This window comes from Bufo gargarizans, chromosome 1 (assembly GCF_014858855.1).
Source record: "Bufo gargarizans isolate SCDJY-AF-19 chromosome 1, ASM1485885v1, whole genome shotgun sequence".
NCBI classification, from domain to species: Eukaryota; Metazoa; Chordata; class Amphibia; order Anura; family Bufonidae; genus Bufo; species Bufo gargarizans.
This window is the reverse complement of record NC_058080.1, coordinates 579,076,655-579,094,746: the sequence shown is the minus strand read 5'-3', so window position 1 is coordinate 579,094,746 and position 18,092 is coordinate 579,076,655. Positions and strand designations below refer to the sequence as shown.

Here is an 18,092-nt window from a genome sequence, read left to right as displayed (position 1 = left end):
GGGGTCTTACCATACATAGCATGTGTTTGTTCTGGAGCACCATACTGTGTAGCAGATGACGACACTAAACCGGCCTGTGCGTGTCCTGGTGGAGCCATCATTCTAGAGTTTCCTTGAATTACAGGGCTATATACATGGGGATGCTGAAAAACAAAGAAGTCAGGAAAATAATTATTTTAACACAAAATATAATTAAAAAAGGTCACCAATAAGCTGTGGTTGTGATGTCGTCATGTCCATTGGTCACATGGCCTTTCTGTGCTCTGTCCCATTTAAGCGAATGTGATTTACCTGCAATGCACAGTGCTGTGGTGGATATGCTGATCAGGGTTGCTGGGACTGGGACACCCACAAGATCAGATACTGATGACCTATACTGAGGATAACAACAACCCAATGGCTGCATTGAAAGAAAGATATGTACACCCCTTCTCCCCCCCCACCCCAACTATGTAGCTCTAAAATAGTAAAGCACAAGAGGTTTATATGCACCAAATCAATGACACACATGTAACATTATGAATCTGAATCACAAGAAAAGAAAAATTGACAAAAACATTTTAAGAAATGTTACCTGTGACTGATAGTGCTGCACATGCTGCATAAGAGGCTGGCTAGGGAACTGCTGTGGGCTATAAGTAACATACTGCGCAGAGTAGGCAGGTGAAGTAGCTACCATGGGTGGTCCTGCTGCAGATACAGGATGCATCATTGTGTTCTGGTGATGCTGGTCCTGACGCTGCTGAGGCATATTTTGTACTACACAAAAAAGAAAAGGAAAAACTGGTCAATACATTTTAGACTTTATAACTAGGGATAAGAGAACCAACTTTAGATGAAACATTACAGTATTAGAATGTATTGGCTCCTATGAGCCGAAGTATTTACTGAAAAATGTAGGAGCCAAATTAAATTTTTAGGCTACTTTCACACCTGCGTTCGGTGCAGATCCGTCTTGTATCTTCACAGACCGATCCGCACCGATAATGCAAACGCTTGTATCCGTTCAGAACTGATCTTTTTGCATTATTCTTTTAAAAAAATAGCAGCGTTTTGGTATTCCGCCTCAAAAGCGGAACGTTGACCAAACGCAGTCAAACTGATGTATTCTGAACGGATCCTTTTCCATTCAGAATGCATTGGGGCTGAACTGATCCGTTTTGGGCAGCTTGTGAGAGCCCTGAAACGGATCTCACAAGCGGACCCAGAAATGCCAGTGGCGTGAATTGAGGCTGGCTATCCTGAGAATATTATACCAAGCTAGGAAGTTGATAGCTTTTCATTGGATTGCTCCTGATCCCCCACTCTTGTCGCAACTGATAAGCAAACTACATATATTAGTTAAACTAGAAAGCTATGTGTATCAGAAAAGAGGGAACAATAAATTTTTTTATAAAATATGGTCTTTGTGGATAGATCATTATAATGTCTTAGTCTAATATCCTAAGTATACTGGGAGAGTAGATTTTTGAAAATTGGGAACTTTAGAATGATGACATTCTGCATAGTATTACTATGGTAGGCTGTAGTGAATGTGTGTGAGGGCACTGTATGCTGTGATGATGGGGTATGGGAAGCCCAGTGAAGGACTCACTTCTACTTTCATGGACGTTTCGTGATCGACAGGAAGACTTAAAAGATAAACCCTTGAACTCTAATTTATAATGTTTATTATAATGGCTGCAAGATCGGGCTGGGAAGGGTGGGATTGCGGGAGGGGTTTTCCTATTGTATTGTTTTTTACTATAAAATCAATAAAAATATTTGGATAAAAAAAAAAAAAAAAAAAAAAGAAAGAAATGCCAGTGGCACTGACCTCCGGCAGGCTGTTCTGTCGGGTGAACAGCCTGCCTGATCCGTCCTGCCACTAGTGACTATGTGCTCCCGGACTGCCGCTCCGTCCCCATTAACTATAATGGGGGCAGAGGCATGGCGAGAGGCTGCCGGAATAAATGTCGGACATGTCGTAGTTTTATTCCAGCAGCCTCTCACCGTGCCTCCGCCCCCATTATAGTCAATGGGGACGGAGTGGCAGATCGGGGGCACACGGTCACTAGCGGCAGGATGGATCCAACAGGCTGTTTACCCGACGGAACAGCCGGCCAGAGGTCTGTGCCGCTAGTGTGAAAGTAGTCCCCATCAATCTTGAGGCTCACCCTTACGCTACACCCCCTCACTGTTCCTCCATTAAACACCCACCTACTCTCAACCATATGGCTATTGTAGTGTTCCCACAAAAAAAAAAAAGAAAAAAAAATTGGATGATTAGGAGCATGAGGTTTCCTAGGCTATAGCCCACACAGTTAAAGGGGTTGTGCACTCTCAGACTAACCAGATTTGCGTTGGTGTTCATGCTTCCTTGATCCCTAGGTGCTGAGCCTTGGCTCATTCGCTTACGGGACTCTGGCGCTGCTTGTCTTGGGTTTCTCTATAAAGACTTTCATCTTGATGCCACTGCAGCCAATCACTGGCCACTCCCCTTGCATCACATGACCATTTTAACATAATGCAAGGGAAGCAGTGGTCAGTTATTGGCTGTAACGGCGTCAAACAGGAAATTTTCACGAAGGGACTCAAGACAAGCAACGGAGCTGGGGCGCAAACGAGCCTGGACCCAGCAGTGGGGACCAGATAAGTATGATCACCAACAAAGGTCCTGCCAGCCTCAGAAATTTGTGTATACAAACCCTTTAAGGAGTTCATTTTTTTTTTTTTAGGTGGTTTCAAACCAATATGTGTGACAAAATGGGTTAAAATACACCATCCCCAATACACTCTTTAAAAGGCCAATCACTTAAGAGTCTCCACTGCAAAGAGTGACCACGTCAGCAGGAATCATCATGTGTTGACAGGACCAGCATGACAGTGGGCTGGGGAAACCGTTGTGTTTTTTTTTTTTTTTTTGTTTTTTAACCCTTTAAAAAAAATATTATATAGCATATTATAGCAGAATATATGATTAATAGATTGCCTGCCCATAAGTGAATGAAAACCTTTGTTTGCTCTCAGGGGGAAGGAGGAAAGATTTCCCATATTCTAGTGCTGCTCAGTGTGTAACTGTGGCCAGACAGGGACATAAGGCTACTTTCACATCCATGTTTTTTGTTTCCGGTTTTGAGATCCAGCATAGGATCTCAAAACGGGGCCAAATTGGTTCAGCTTTGATCCCATTCATTGTCAATGGTGACAAAACTGATCAGGACACAAAACCGCAGCAAGCTACAGTTTTTGTGTACAGTCTGTGAAAGTGAACAAACTAGATCCAATGGTGCCAGATCCGGTTTGTTCAAAATATTATATATATATATATATATATATATATATATATATATATATATATATATTTTTTTTTTTTTATCAGATCTTTTTTATTGAGCATTTACAATGTAAATACACTGTTGTACAGATCGTAAATAAAAATGATATATAGACAACTTTTGTAATGCTGACATCAGACTACTGAACAATTAGCAACACTCTAATTTTCACCCTTCCCCCCTCCCTTCCCCTCCCGCCCCACTGTAGTATAGAAGTACAAAGATACAATACTAGACATTGTTATTCAAACGTCGAAACGACAGCCAAGGTTCCCATAACGTTTTAAATTTTGATGAGCATCCACGCTTCTGGAATACCACCCGTTTGTAAACTAACATCGTGTCTACTGTACCCAAGAATTCACCTAAGGTGGGCGGAGCTATCTGTAGCCGATGCAAGGCAATCAACTTTCTAGCTACGTATAGCACTCTGCCTATCGCTATTTTATATACCTGACTAGTGGCAAGTTCAGAAACATAACCCAGAATGCACACTCTAGGATCAAGCGGTACCTGTACCTCATATACGTCATGTATAGTCTGAGTTACCATTTTCCAATACCTCCCTAGCCTCTCACACTTCCACAGTATATGTATCAAGTCTGCAGATTCCACAGAGCACATTGGACAGTCAGCCGTAGGTCTATAACCTATGCGGAACAAAAAAAACAAAAAAAAAAAAAAACGGTGTCTTGTAGACCCTGTGGACTATAAACAGCTGCGAGAGTTTACGTCCCTCGCTCTAGGAGGAGAGAGGTATTGCCTCTAGTATGTCAGACCATTGATCATCCCTTAGTTCGCCTACATCCTTTTCCCACTCACCCTTAGCCACCAGCGGGTGTAATAGCAAAAACGTATCTAATAGCAACTTGTATACACTGGAAATCATCCCTCTTTTCACCCCTTTGGACAGAATCTGATGTAGTGTGATATCCCTCCCAGCCATCAAAGTCGGACCCCTAAATGTGGAATTGTATGAGTGTCTCACTTGAAGGTACTTATAAAAATGATTCCTAGGTAGCTCATATATTTCTTGCAGCCTGGAGAAGGACATGACATTTTTATCTCCCAGAAGGTGGCCTAATCTCAGGATTCCCTTCCTTTTCCATACTCCGAAATCAGTCAAAGAAAGGAACTCCGGCAGGGCAGGATTGCCCCACAGTGGAGTATATTCCATATTGTCGACAATTCCCCTTAGCTGCTTAACCTTGTTCCATGTACACTGCATCAAATACCCCAGATCCCCCATCGGACCACTTTTCCCGTTACCTCTAGTCTCCAGGAGTAACATTAGGTCACTAGATGACAAGTAATGGGTAAACAACTGACATGTCGCCTCACTCGGCTCCGGGTCCGTCCACCCTTTAAAGTACTGGCATTGTGCAGCTAGGAAATATACCCATGGATTCGGTATTACAAGGCCCCCTTCCATTTTTGGATATTGCAGCGTTTCAAGTTTAATGCTATTTTTAGGGAGCTCATATGGCGCAAGGGGCAACCGAGAATTAATCTGATCAAATTTAGACTTTGACAGCCTGACCGGGGAATTATGCAAAATATAAAGTAACTGGGGCATCAACACCATTTTAATAAGGTTTGCTCTTCCCGCCACCGATAGAAAAAAGTTTACACCACGCCCTAATTTTACTCCTAAACTTAATAATCAACGGGTCAAAGTTAAGGCGTTCAAAGTCTGGGGGATACATGTATACCCAAGTACTTAAAGGATGCTACGCACGGAATATTCCTTTCTCGCACAATCTGCGACTGCGCTTGCCCGTCAAGCAGCATAATTGCTGATTTTCCCCAATTTATAGTCAGACCAGACAGGGCACCAAAGCGATCTATAATCGTCATAGCCGCTGCCAGAGATGGACCAGTGTCCCCTAAAAAGAGCAAAGTGTCGTCTGCATACATCGCCACTTTATTGTTAACTGTCCCATATTGGAACCCCCGAATGTCCAAAGACTTGCGAATCGCTGCGGCTAGAGGCTCAATCGCAACTGCATATAGCAGAGGCGACAACGGGCACCCCTGTCTAGTGCCCCGGCCCAGACAGAACTTGGGGGGACATCCCACCATTCGCCCTAATACATGCTTTTGGACTAGAATACAACACCTGAACCCAGGATATGTACTCATTTCCAAATCCCATATGCACCAAAACTCTCCACAGGAAATCGCCATTCAATGCTGTCAAAGGCCTTGGCCGCGTCTATCTCCAACATTTTCAGCTGGGAGTTGAATACTGGCAAACACTCTTCTTATATTGAATGACGTAGACTTCTGAGGCATGAAGCCAGTCTGGTCAGAGTGTAGGATAGGAGGCAATTCCCCCCTTTCCTTAGAATAATTAAGTACCTTCAAAAGTTCCGGGAGCAGTACATCCGCAGGAAGCCCATCTAATCCTGGTGCTTTGTCATTAGCCATAGCACCCAATGCCGCCCTCATTTCCTCCAACTCAATCGTCTCCTCTAACCGCATGCTATCCTCCCTCGACAACTTAGAAAGATCCAACGTATTCAAAAAGGCATCAATCTCCTCATCTGAACACGACACTTTAGAAGTATACAGCGAGGAGTAAAAATTATTTAGTATATTTAAGATGTTTTCAGTATCATGCCTCAAGATGCCATTAGAATCTATCAGGCCAGTAATACATTGCGAACCTTGGTGAGCTTTCGCTATAATCGAGAGCATATGACCGACACTTCCCCCCTCTGCAAAAAATTGTTGTTTGTATTAGAGCCGTTTCCTCTCCGATACCTCTAAGAGGTGACATCGCAGCTCCTCTTGCCTAGCCTTTAAAGCATTACTTGTTATGGTAGATGGGGTCAGCACAAAGGCTTCCTCCGCCAGCTTCATATTCACATGTTTTTGTAAGTCAAGCGCTCTCGATTTAGATTTAATCTGACTGACTGATTTAATTAGGGAGCCCATGAGAAAGGCCTTCATCGCCTCCCAAACAACTATCGGAGATGCAGTTCCCTCATTTAGGCGGAAGTATTCCCTAAGGGATTGAAGCGTATCAGACGTATCACCCATCAGTGTTAACCAGAAAGCGTTCAAACGCCAGTATTTTGCCCCCGGTCTGGCTGTCTCAGAAATATCAAGGGCGACACTAAATATGGAGTGGCCCGATAGGGTCCTGGTAAGATACTCTGAGTTCTGTACAAATGGAAACATGGGAGCATTCACCAAACCCATATCTATACGCGATAGGGAGCCATAGGTCGAGGAGCAACACGAGTACTTCCTGTCCAGGGGGTGAGTCTCCCTCCATATGTCCGTCAGACCTACTTCCCTCAGTAGTCTCGCGAACGGAGTTTCACCAGTACTACCATCACCAGGTGTGACCTGGAATCGAACTATTGAGCACGTTATTAAAGTCTCCCACTATTAGCATTGGAAGCTCAGAAAATTCTGCCATAAATCCCAGAAGCTTTCTCAAAGGTATCGAGGAAAATGGCGGGGTTAGATAGATTGTCTCCAACACCATTCTCATCCCTTGGACCACACAATGTACCCCTATAAACCTTCCCTCCTCATCCACACATTCCCTGAGGCCTTCAAATTTGACATTTTTATGGACCAGGATACTAACCCCCCTGGAATGCGAGGAGAAGACTGAATGCACCGAGTATCCCAACCACTGCTTTTGCAGTACATCTATAGATTGTTTGGTCATATGCGTTTCTTGCAAGCATATTATTGCTGGCTGATATCTAGATAAGTAGCGAAATAAACCGTGTCTTTTCGTAGCATCCGCCATTCCCCTCACATTCCAGCCAAGTATTCTTGCAACAGATCCCATAAGGTTGTATACAAAAATAAAAGTAGGTTAGGGCCTCATACATCTCAGAGTCCCACAAGCTGCAAGAAAAAGCAATGTTAATCAACAGAGTATAGTCCCCCATCTCTTTCTCATTTCCCCCATCTAGGTGGATAAGGACTGTACGTTTCAACATCTTAGAACTACTATCATTGACACAGTTGGCAGTAGTAACCCTTAATAAACCCTTCCCTCACAAGAAGTATAAGTAGCATAACCGGATTTACTAAAGAACCTGGGGCCAATAGTGTGAACCTGGCCCAACAGTGCCTGGAGCAGCACAGCATCCAACACAATACCACTCACAGGCACAATGAGATAATGGGGAGCATCCAAGGGCGTACGCTCTACCCAAGAAGCATCTCCGGCAACCGGCTAGAGACAGAAGAGAAATGTCAACAGCGGTGAGTAGATAATCCAGGAGACACCGAAAATCCATCCGAAATTGAACATATCCAAAGCACAACTGGAACAACAGTTTCAGGTGTCAGTCGATGGGATCCTAAGGCGACGCTCATTCTGATCCAGCCACTTGACCGCAGCATCAGAGTCTTCAAAGAACACAGCGGATCCAAACGCCACCACTCTGAGCCTGGCCGGGAACATCATGGAATACTGGACTTGCAAGTATCTCAGCCTCCTTTTAATATCCACAAAGCGAGCCCTCTTCTTCTGTACATCCGACGAATAGTCCGGGAACAGTGATACCTGTACCCCATTTATTTTCAAATCAGGGTGGGACCTCGCGGCTCTCAGTATCGTGTCCGTGTCGCTATAGTGCAGGATTTTAGCGAGTATTGGGCGTGGTGGACACCCTGGTGGCAGGGTTCAGGTGGGGACCCGATGTGCCCGTTCAACCGCATATAGTGCAGAAAGTCCTCTATCTCGGAATTTATCCGCAATCCACTTTTCAATGAATTCAGTAGGATCTGGGCCTTCTGATTTCTCTGGTATTCCCACCAGCCGAATGTTGCTGCGGCGAGAGCGGGTTTTCAAGATCATCGGTTTTTGCATAGAGCGCCGCTATGTCTTGTCGCGGTACGGCTCTCCTTCTGCAGAGTAGAAGCCCCATCTTCCAGGTCCGAGACCCTCCTCTCTACCTCTGAGGTGCGTTCAGCCACCTTATGTAGGTCATGACGAAGAATGGAGATATCAGCCTTTAGGCTTCCAATATTTATATTCATAGACTTGAGGGTGGCATTGCAGTTAACAATAGCTGCCATCACATCTTTTAAAGTGTGCTCAGGGTTAGTGACATCTGGCAGGCCTTCTTCAGTGCTGTATGGGCTACTTATATTTAATACAACCGTATCCGGTTGAAAGTGAAGCATCCGGATGTAGTAAATCAAATGGAAGCATTTTATTCAGGTTCTGAGATCCTGTGCAGGATCTCAAACACTGAATAAAAAAACGCTGATGTGAAAGTAGCCGAGGAGAAGCTTTTTTCTGGCCTCTCTGCCATATAGCCCAGAGTAGAGGAGTGCTGCTGTGATGACAGGGTTGACCTTCTGGAACTTTCTCCCATCTGGGTTCTTGGTCACCTCTCTTACCAAGGCTAAGAACTATGAAGGCCACTGTGAATCAGAAATGTTTTGGCTCCCATGTCCAGATCTGTGCCTCAACACAATCCTGTCTCTGATCTCTACAAGGCAACTCTTTTCTCCGCATGACTCTGTTTGTGCTAGGATATGCATTACCAGCTGTGAGACCTTTTATAGACAGTGTTGTGTCTTTCCAAACCATGTCTAATCAACTACATTTACCACAGGTGGACTCCAATCAAGGTGTCAAAACTTCTAAAGATGATCAAGAGAAATAGGAGGCCTCCAGAGCTAGATGTCAATTGATGGTCACTTATAGCCATGCAAAATTTAGGTTTTTCGTTTTTTAAATACATTTTTTAAAATTCTGTTTTCACTTTGTCATTATGGAGTACTGAGCGGCGATTGATAAAGGATTTTTTTTTTTTTTTTTTTTTAAAGCAGCACTCCCACAAAATGTTTTATTCTCTAACTTGTTAGAAAGGTACATGCTGTAAACCGTAGTGAAGGTAGTATTCTTACCGGAGACAGTATTTTTGAGTTATGCACTCCCTTCTGATCCTCAGCTGCGTCATGTGACAAACACTCTGACCTTCCAAACACAGCATCTTATGTGTGGACAGGAAGCCAGTTTCTCTATGTATTCCTATGGTAGCCTCAATGTCAGTCTCAAAAGAATAAATAAGGTCTCATGCACACGCCCGTATGTATTTTGCAGGCCGCAAAAAATACCTATGACGTCCGTGTGCATTCTTTATTTTGTGGAATTGCTGGTCCGTAATAGAACAGTACTATCCTTGTCTGTAATGCAGACAATAATAGGACACGTTCCATCTTTTTGCGGAACGGAAATACAGAAAAGGAATGCACACGGAGTACCTTACTTTTTTTGCAAACCCATTGAAATGAATAGTTCCGTACGTACACGGTCCGCAAAAAAAAGCGGAACGGACACCGAATGAAAATACGTTAGTGTGCATGAGGCCTAAAGCAGTAACTGATTTCCTGTCCTATGTCAGTTGGAGATTAGAGTGCTGGTGACATGACACAGCTGAGGATCAGAAGGGAGGTTATAACTCACAAACAGAGTCACTGGTAAGATTGATTACCTTGACTATAGTTTACATCATGAACCTTTCTAACAGGACAGAGAATACAAATCTTTGTGGGAGTGCTTCTTTAAAGTGTTACCACAAGGCAGCAACATAAAATGTATATAAAAAAAAAATAAGTGAAAGGGTCTCAAGACTTCCTAAATGCATAACATAATAGTTATAGCCTGTTAAGAGACTGGCCACTGGAAAAGGAGATTTTTTGTATAACTTACCAGTTAAATCTCTTTCTCGCTCTTCCTTGGGGGACACAGACCTTGGGTATAGCTCAGCTCCCTAGGAGGCGTGACACTAAGTAAAACTGTTAAGCCCCTCCTCCATCAGCTATACCCTCAGCCTGGAGATAGAGGCTACCAGTTGCGTGTCCAAGTAGTGAAAGGATAACAACCAATAACGGAAACAACCAGCCAGCAACCCAACGGGGCGCCAGACCATAACCCTGTAACCAAACACAGAAGGGTGGGTGCTGTGTCCCCCAAGGAAGAGCGAGAAAGAGATTTAACTGGTAAGTTATACAAAAAATCTCCTTTTCTCGCCCATTTTCCTTGGGGGACACAGACCTTGGGACGTTCAAGAGCAGTCCAAGAAGGGAGGGACCACAAACCCAAGGCGGAACACCACCAGAGCATCAGGAAACCGCTGCCTGCAAAACCAGGCGGCCCAAAGCAGCATCCGCTGATGGATGCGTATGCACCCTATAGAACTTTGTGAAAGTGTGCAGAGAGGACCAAGTGGCTGCTTTGCACAACTGTTCAGCCGAGGCCCGATGCCTCTGCGCCCAGGAAGCTCCGACTGCTCTGGTGGAATGAGCAGTGACGCCGAAAGGCGGAGGTCTGCCCTTGGCTCGATAAGCCTCAGACACCGCCAGTTTAATGAAACGGGCAATAGCCACCTTGGAGACCGCCAACCCTCTGCGCGAACCCTCCGGAACCACAAACAGGGAGTCCGTGCGCCGAAAGGACCCGGTGACCTCCAAGTAAATCCTCAACGCCCTGACCACATCCAGACGGTGCAGTTCCCGTTCTCTGGGGTGGGAAGGAGAGGGACAGAGCGACGGAAGGACGATGTCCTCATTGATGTGAAAGGCGGAGACCACCTTTGGCAGGAAAGTCGGGGAACAGGCCGAAGCACAACCTTATCCTGGTGGAAGATCAGGAAAGGTTCGGAGCAAGAAAGAGCCGCTAACTCCGACACCCGTCGGAGAGACGTGACGGCCACAAGAAAGATGACCTTGCAGGACAGAAGGCGAAGGGAGACCTCCCGTAAAGGCTCGAAGGGGGCTGATTGGAGCGCCGAGAGCACCACATTCAGGTCCCAGGAAGGAACTGGAGGGCGGTACGGCGGAACAGAGTGAGCCACCCCTTGTAAGAAGGTCTTAATTGGCCCTAGAGGGGCCAGGGGACGCTGGAGAAGAATAGACAGCGCCGAAATCTGACCCTTCAGAGAACTGAGGCACAGCCCCAGGTCCAGACCCGACTGGAGGAAGGACAGGATTGTGGGAAGAGAAAACCGGAGAGGTGGGATGCTCCGGGACTCACAGAACCCCAGATAGGACCTCCAAACCCGATAGTAGATCCTAGAGGATACGGGCTTACGAGCCCGGATCATGGTGCGGACTACGTCCGCGGAGAAACCCCGTCCCGTTAAGACGGCGGTCTCAATAGCCACGCCGTCAAACGTAGCGAGCCTAAATGCTCGTGGAAGATCGGTCCCTGAGAGAGAAGGTCTTCCCTGGAGGGCAGTGGCCACGGTGCGTCTGCCAACAGCAACATTAGGTCGGCGTACCAAGACCGGCGGGGCCAATCCGGGGCGATTAGAATCGCGGGGACGCCCTCTGCCGCGATCCTCCGAAGAACCCGTGGCAGGAGGGGAAAAGGAGGAAAGACGTACAGAAGGGAGAATTCGCGCCACGGAAGGACGAGCGCGTCGGCGCCGTATGCCTTCGGGTCCCGTGCCCTGGCCAGGTATAGGGGGACCTTGTGGTTGAATTTGGAGGCCATGAGGTCCACGTCGGGGCGACCCCAGCGAAGACAAAGGGCTTCGAACACCTCTGGGTGCAGGGACCATTCTCCCGGGTCGATGGTGGACCGGCTGAGGAAATCCGCCGCCCAGTTGTCCACCCCCGGGATGTAAATCGCAGATAAGGCCGGCACGTGCGTCTCCGCCCAGAGGAGAATGAGGGTCACCTCTTGCATCGCTGCAGCGCTGCCTCCCTGATGGTTTATGTATGCCACAGCCGTGGCATTGTCCGATTGGATCCGAACAGGGTGGCCCCTCAGCAGATGGGTCCAGTGTCTGAGGGACAGAAGAATCGCCCTCAGTTCCAGAATATTGATTGGAAGTCTGGACTCCGATAGAGACCAAACGCCCTGGACGGACCGGGGAGGGAAAAACCCCCCCCCCCCCCACCCCCGTAAGCTGGCATCTGTGGTAATCACCAGCCAGTTCAGTGGAAGGAAGGACTTCCCCCTTAGAGGGATATGCAACCACCAGCCGAGGGAAGCCCGAGCCAGGGGAGGCAGAAGAAAGGTCCTGTCCAGACTCCTCGGTGATTTGTCCCAGGCCGACAGAATTGCCCTCTGAAAGGTGCGGGATCGGAATTGTGCGAACGGCACCGCTTCGAAACAGGCAACCATCTTTCCCAACAACCGCATGCTGGATCTGAGGGAAGGGCGGTGATGACGGAGGAGACTGCGAACCGACCCGCGAAGGGCCAGACGCTTGTCCGACGGAAGGCGGACCTCCGCCAACTCTGTATCCAGGAGCATCCCCAGGAAGATCAGCCGTCTGGAGGGGGTAAGGGAAGATTTGGGGTGGTTGATAATCCAAGACAGGGGACAGGGGCCAGGACCTTGGTGAACACTCGAGGAGCCGTCGCCAGACCAAAGGGAAGGGCGACGAATTCGAAGTGATTGTCCCCCACCGCGAAGCGCAGGAAGCGGTGATGACATGGAGCAACCGGAACGTGGAGGTATGCATCCTGAATGTCGATTGAGGCCATGAAATCCCCTCTTTCCAGGGAGGCCACTGCGGACCTGAGAGACTCCATCCGGAATCTCTGCAGTCGGAGAAAACGGTTCAGGCGTTTTAGGTCCAAGATCGGACGCACTGAGCCTTCCTTCTTGGGAACCACAAAGAGGTTCGAGTAGAACCCCCTGAACCTTTCCGTCGGAGGCACGGGGGCGACGACACCCTTGTCCATTAGAGAGTGAATGGCCGCGAAGAAGGCGGCCACTCGTACGGGATCTCGCGGAGGACGGGATCGGAAGAAACGGTCCGGCGGAATGGACGCAAATTCGATTTTGTATCCGCAAGATACAATCTCGAGCGCCCATGCGTCTGAGATGTGGGCCCGCCATACGGTCCTGAATAGGAGAAGGCGGCCCCCCACCCGGGTGGGTGGGGGCGCACCTTCAGGCAGAGGGCTGCTGGCCTGTGGGAGCCCGTGCAGGCTGGGACTTGCGCCAGGTAGGTTGCGTCCGAAAAAACAGCTTCTTGCGTCTATCCTGGGCTGGGCCAGAGGAAGAAGAACTGGCCGCGGGTCTAGACCCGGTGGGCTTGCGAAAGGACCGAAAACGGGACGAACCAGCGCGACCACGGGGGGCGCCCATTGGCCTGGACTGGGGGAGGTGAGTACTCTTCCCACCCGTGGCCTCTGATATAAGTTCGTCCAGACGGGTTCCGAACAGGCGGGAACCCGTGAATGGTAGGCCGGCCAAAGAGCGTTTGGAAGCGGCGTCCGCCGCCCAAACCTTCAGCCAGAGTTCCCTCCTGACAGAAACTGCCAGGGCAGAGGAACGGGCAATGAGGGCACCCGCATCAAGGGAGGCCTCACAGACGAATTTTCCGGCCTGAACAATTAGTTGGGCTAAGGAACGGAGGTCCTGAACAGGGACGACCGACCCTAACTCCCGTTCCAGTTGCAAACCCCATTCAGAGACCGCTTTGCCAACCCAGGCGGAGGCAAAGACCGGTCTAAGGGCCGAACCAGAGGCAGTAAATATGGCCTTGGAGAGGGATTCCGTACGACGGTCCTCAACAGACTGGAGGGAAGATCCGTCCTGTACAGGAATAGTAGTGCTTTTGGACAGGCGAGCCACGGGAGGATCAACCTTAGGCGGGGATGTCCACGTGGTCACAGAATCCGCTGGAAAGGGATAACAAATGTCCAGCTTTTTGGGTGTAATAAAGCAGACGTTAGGCCGAGTCCAAGCCTTGGATACCACAGAAGAAAAATCAGCGTGTATGGGAAAAACCTTGGAGGCCTGTTTGGGGCGGAGAAAGGACACGCCGGCCTGTTCAGAGCTGGGGGGGTCATCGTGTAGCTGAAAGGTATCACGGATGCTAGTGACAAGATGCCCCACCGCGGACGCCAATTTGGACGGAAGCTCTGAGTCCATGTCCACCTCCGAATCCGCCAGTTCTCCCTCAGAAAGCGTATCCCTTTGAGAGGATAGACTTGACTGAGCTCGCACGCATGGCGGAGAGAGCGAAGCATCTGGAGAAGATGTGCGCTCAACCCTTGAACGTTTCTGAGTATGCCGCCCCCACTGGTTCCCTACCAGTGGGGGCGGCAGAAACGGTAGTCCCAGCGGGTGCGACAGGGATTGTGGCAGCCTGCGGGAGAGGCGGTCTATCCACGAGACGGCCCACTACGTGTGTAAGGCTTTCCACCGCCTGAGACAGAGACCTAGCCCAGTCAGGGGGTTCAGAGGCACCGGGGGGCGCAGCGGGAAGCGGGCCCTGCACCGGGGCCTGACATGCAAGGCAATGCGGCTCAGATTGCCCACGCGGAAAAAGTTCCTTACAGGCGGTACAGGCATGGTACCAGGGTTTGGGGGCACCTGTGGGATCTGACATGCTGAAGTGTGGTTGTACTCTAATATAGAGACCACAAAGGGTTATAGCAGCTATGACCAGGAGGGTTAGGAGAGGGTTAACTGTCCTACCAGTGCCTCAGAAGAACGTCAGGAGATGGCCCAGATCAGCAGCAGCAGAGAGCAGCAGAGAGCGCCCACAGAAGCCGAGCGATGTACACAGGAGGTTAGAGTCCCCCACCGTGTCCCAGCTTCCTGTCAGGAGTGAGGAAGCGCGGGAAACCTCAGCAGAAAGCGCGGGGAACAAGCTCCGCCCCCTCCAGCGCTTGAAATGTCTCCTGTGAAGGAGAACGTAGCTCCGCCCCCAAAATGACGCGCGCGTAAGCCCCGCCCCCTGCCGAGACCGCTAAACCCCGCCCCCGGTCTCGGCGGGAAGGGGGAGAGAGAGAAGAGAAAAAATTGAGTCAGCCCCGAATAAGGGGGGGGGGGAGAGAAAGATAGCAGCGTGGGGGGGAACGACGTGGGGGTGCTGAGGATGCTGCTGTGCTGCATTGTCTTGCAGATGAGCGCTCGGAATGAGCGACCACGGGTGCCCCCCTTACCCAGAGGGGTAGATGCTGCAGATAGGGACGGGGTATGGGCTGGAATAGCCATCTCACCGTCCGACGTCTTCACCCTCAGTCCTTTCCAGCAGGGTCGCCCCTTCAGCCACTGGCACCGCAGTGGCAGGAAGCTGGAAGAGGGGCTTGGCGTGCGGGCGACCCCCTAGCTGGCGGGATGTAGGGGAGCCATTGCTGCCCAGATCCTCCTATTGCTTCTGTGGGGGAGGCAGCAGTGCAGATAAGTTGGCACTGGCGCAGCTCAACCCCGGGAGAGCAGAGAGGTCTAATGCGTCTCTGGTATCCCTAGGAAAAAATAAAATAACAAAATTAGAAGAAAAAGTAAAAATAACAAGGAGAAAACAGCCCTGCAGTAGCAGGGAGTGTCTTGCCTCCTTGGACACTAAGCTAAAACTGGTAGCCTCTATCTCCAGGCTGAGGGTATAGCTGATGGAGGAGGGGCTTAACAGTTTTACTTAGTGTCACGCCTCCTAGGGAGCTGAGCTATACCCAAGGTCTGTGTCCCCCAAGGAAAATGGGCGAGAAAATTGTTTTGCAGGAGGTTTCTCTGCTTTCTCGCTACAGAGATGGTCGTAGATATACACTTCTCTAGGGTTCTGTCCAGTAACAATCGAATGTAGTTAAAACAACCCTCCAGTCAGGAGCTCAAAAGTCATAAGCAAACACCTACAGGGAATGATTTTATATATATTTTTTTATTCTCCTTAGTGCTTGCTCCATGGCTACTTTGCAGCTCAGCTCCATTAGGGTAGAGCTTTGACTATAGTTCAGCAACAGTGCCTACAGGGAGTCTGAGGTAGTCATTGGTTCAGCCTGCAGCAGAACAAGGGCGGCACAGTGGCTCAGGGGTTAGTACTGTTGCCTTGCACCATTAAGGTTTTGGGTCTGAACCCAACCAAGGCGAATGTCTATGGCGCTTTTATGTTCCCTATGTGTTTGCACAGTTTGGGTACTTCAGTTTTTTCCCCACACACAAAACACACTGACTGGCTAATTTGGAATTTAGATTGTGAGCCCAAATGGAGGCAGGGACCAATGTGAGCAATGACAAAGTCTATAATGCACTGTGCAATAATAATGGAGTTAGTGTAGTTTTCATTGGTCTATTTCAAGTACAATAGAGAATGACTGCAAACTAAAAGGATTTAGTTGGCTACACTCATCATGATCAATAATAATGGTTAATCAATGATACAAAAATAAAAAAAAATATTTTTGTATAACTTACCAGTAAAATCTTTCTCGCTCTTTCCTTGGGGGACACAGAAGACCTTGGGTATAGCTCATCTCCCTAGGAGGCGTGACACTAAGTAAAAACTGTTAAGCCCCTCCTCCACAGCTATACCCTCAGCCTGGAGAGAGAGACTGACAGTTGTTTGTCCAAATAGTGAGAAAAGGCAAAGTCCAAAAGTGGAACCAACAAGCCAACTACCCAACGGGTAAAACAAACTCGAAAACCGTTTAGAGAAAAACAAAGAATGGGTGGGTGCTGTGTCCCCCAAGGAAAGAGCGAGAAAGATTTTACTGGCAAGTTATACAAAAATCTCGTTTTCTCGCTCATTTTCCTTGGGGGACACAGAAGACCAAGAGGGAAGGGACCACAGCACCAAGGCGAAGCACCGGAAGGCATCAAGAAACCGCCGCCTGCAGACCAGGCGGCCCAAGGCAGCATCCGCCGAAGCCCGAATATGCACCCTGTAGAACTCGGTAAGGTGTGCAAGGAAGACCAGTGACCGCCTTGCACAAATGCATGGCCGAAGCCTAATGCCTCCGGCCCAGGAGGCACCGACCGCTCTGGTGAAATGAACGGTGACACCAAAAGCAGAACCCTGGCCTTGGTGCGGTAACCACAGCAATAGCCACTCTGAGAAAGCGGAAGAAAGCAACCCTGGAGGCCGTCAACCCTTTGCGCGGACCTCCTGGAAACACAAGAGACCGAACCTCGACAAGAGTCGGAGATCTCCAAATAAAAACTACAAGGCCCAAACAACGTCCAAATCGGTGAAGTGTCCGCTCCCGGGGGTGGGAAGGGGAGGACGAATGACTCGTTGAAATGAAAGACAAACACCACCTTCAGAAGGAAGGAAGAGACGGGATAGAGAAGGTACCCGACATGGCTACGGAAACACAACCGTACAGGACAGGAGTAGAGAGAACTTCTGTAACGGCTCTAAGGGAAAGATTGGAGCGCCAATAGCCCAGTAAGTAGTTCCCAGGGCGGTACCGGAGGGCAGTACAAAGGAACCCAAGAGCCGCTCCACGGAAGAAGGTCTTGACAGGCCCAGAGGGAACGCTGAAAGAGGAAGGACAGCGCCGACACTTAACACTTCAAGCAACAGAGTCCCAGTCCCAGGCCGGACTGGAGAAAGAGAGAACCGTGGAGAGAGAAAGGCAGAGTGGGGGAACGCCCAGCTTCCCACAGAACCCCAGGTAAAAACCCCAAGTCCTACAACAGATCCTGGACGAAACACGGCCAGGAGCAAACACTAGCGAGCCCGCTAGAGTCGCCTCGGCAAGCAGGTAAAAACCCAATGTGATCAGGCGCAGACCAGTAACACGGGCAGAACGGACGGCAAAACTGGTCCCGTCAGCCCCCAAGCAACGTTGTCCCGTATCCACCCGGAGTGGGGGAGCAGGAGGACAGACGGAAAGGAACCGAAGGGTCCGCCCAGCAACCGCCAGATGCCAGGACAAGACAGGCTAAAGTCCATGCCGATGTAGCCACCACAGGAAGACGTTCTACAGTCCCGGTGTGGGAGATCTAAGGACAATCTTGACCAAATGGTAGTTTGGTACAGCCAGTGTGAACAAGGGAGATCGTACGAGGCCAAAAGGAACACCGGAACCATCCAC

General features: G+C 49.1%; 1 protein-coding gene across 5 annotated transcripts in view; it reads right to left on the bottom strand.

The window, feature by feature from the left end:
* ATXN2 (ataxin 2) overlaps positions 1-18,092 on the bottom strand; it is a 139,873-nt gene that overhangs the window by 45,214 nt on the left and 76,567 nt on the right. For all 5 annotated transcript variants that reach the window (XM_044275786.1, XM_044275783.1, XM_044275785.1 and 2 more), the window contains 2 exons: positions 575-759; positions 11-143 (listed from right to left, as the gene is read on the bottom strand). In XM_044275786.1, coding sequence (XP_044131721.1) covers positions 11-143; positions 575-759 — 318 coding nt within the window. The remainder of the gene's footprint in view (positions 1-10; positions 144-574; positions 760-18,092) is intronic.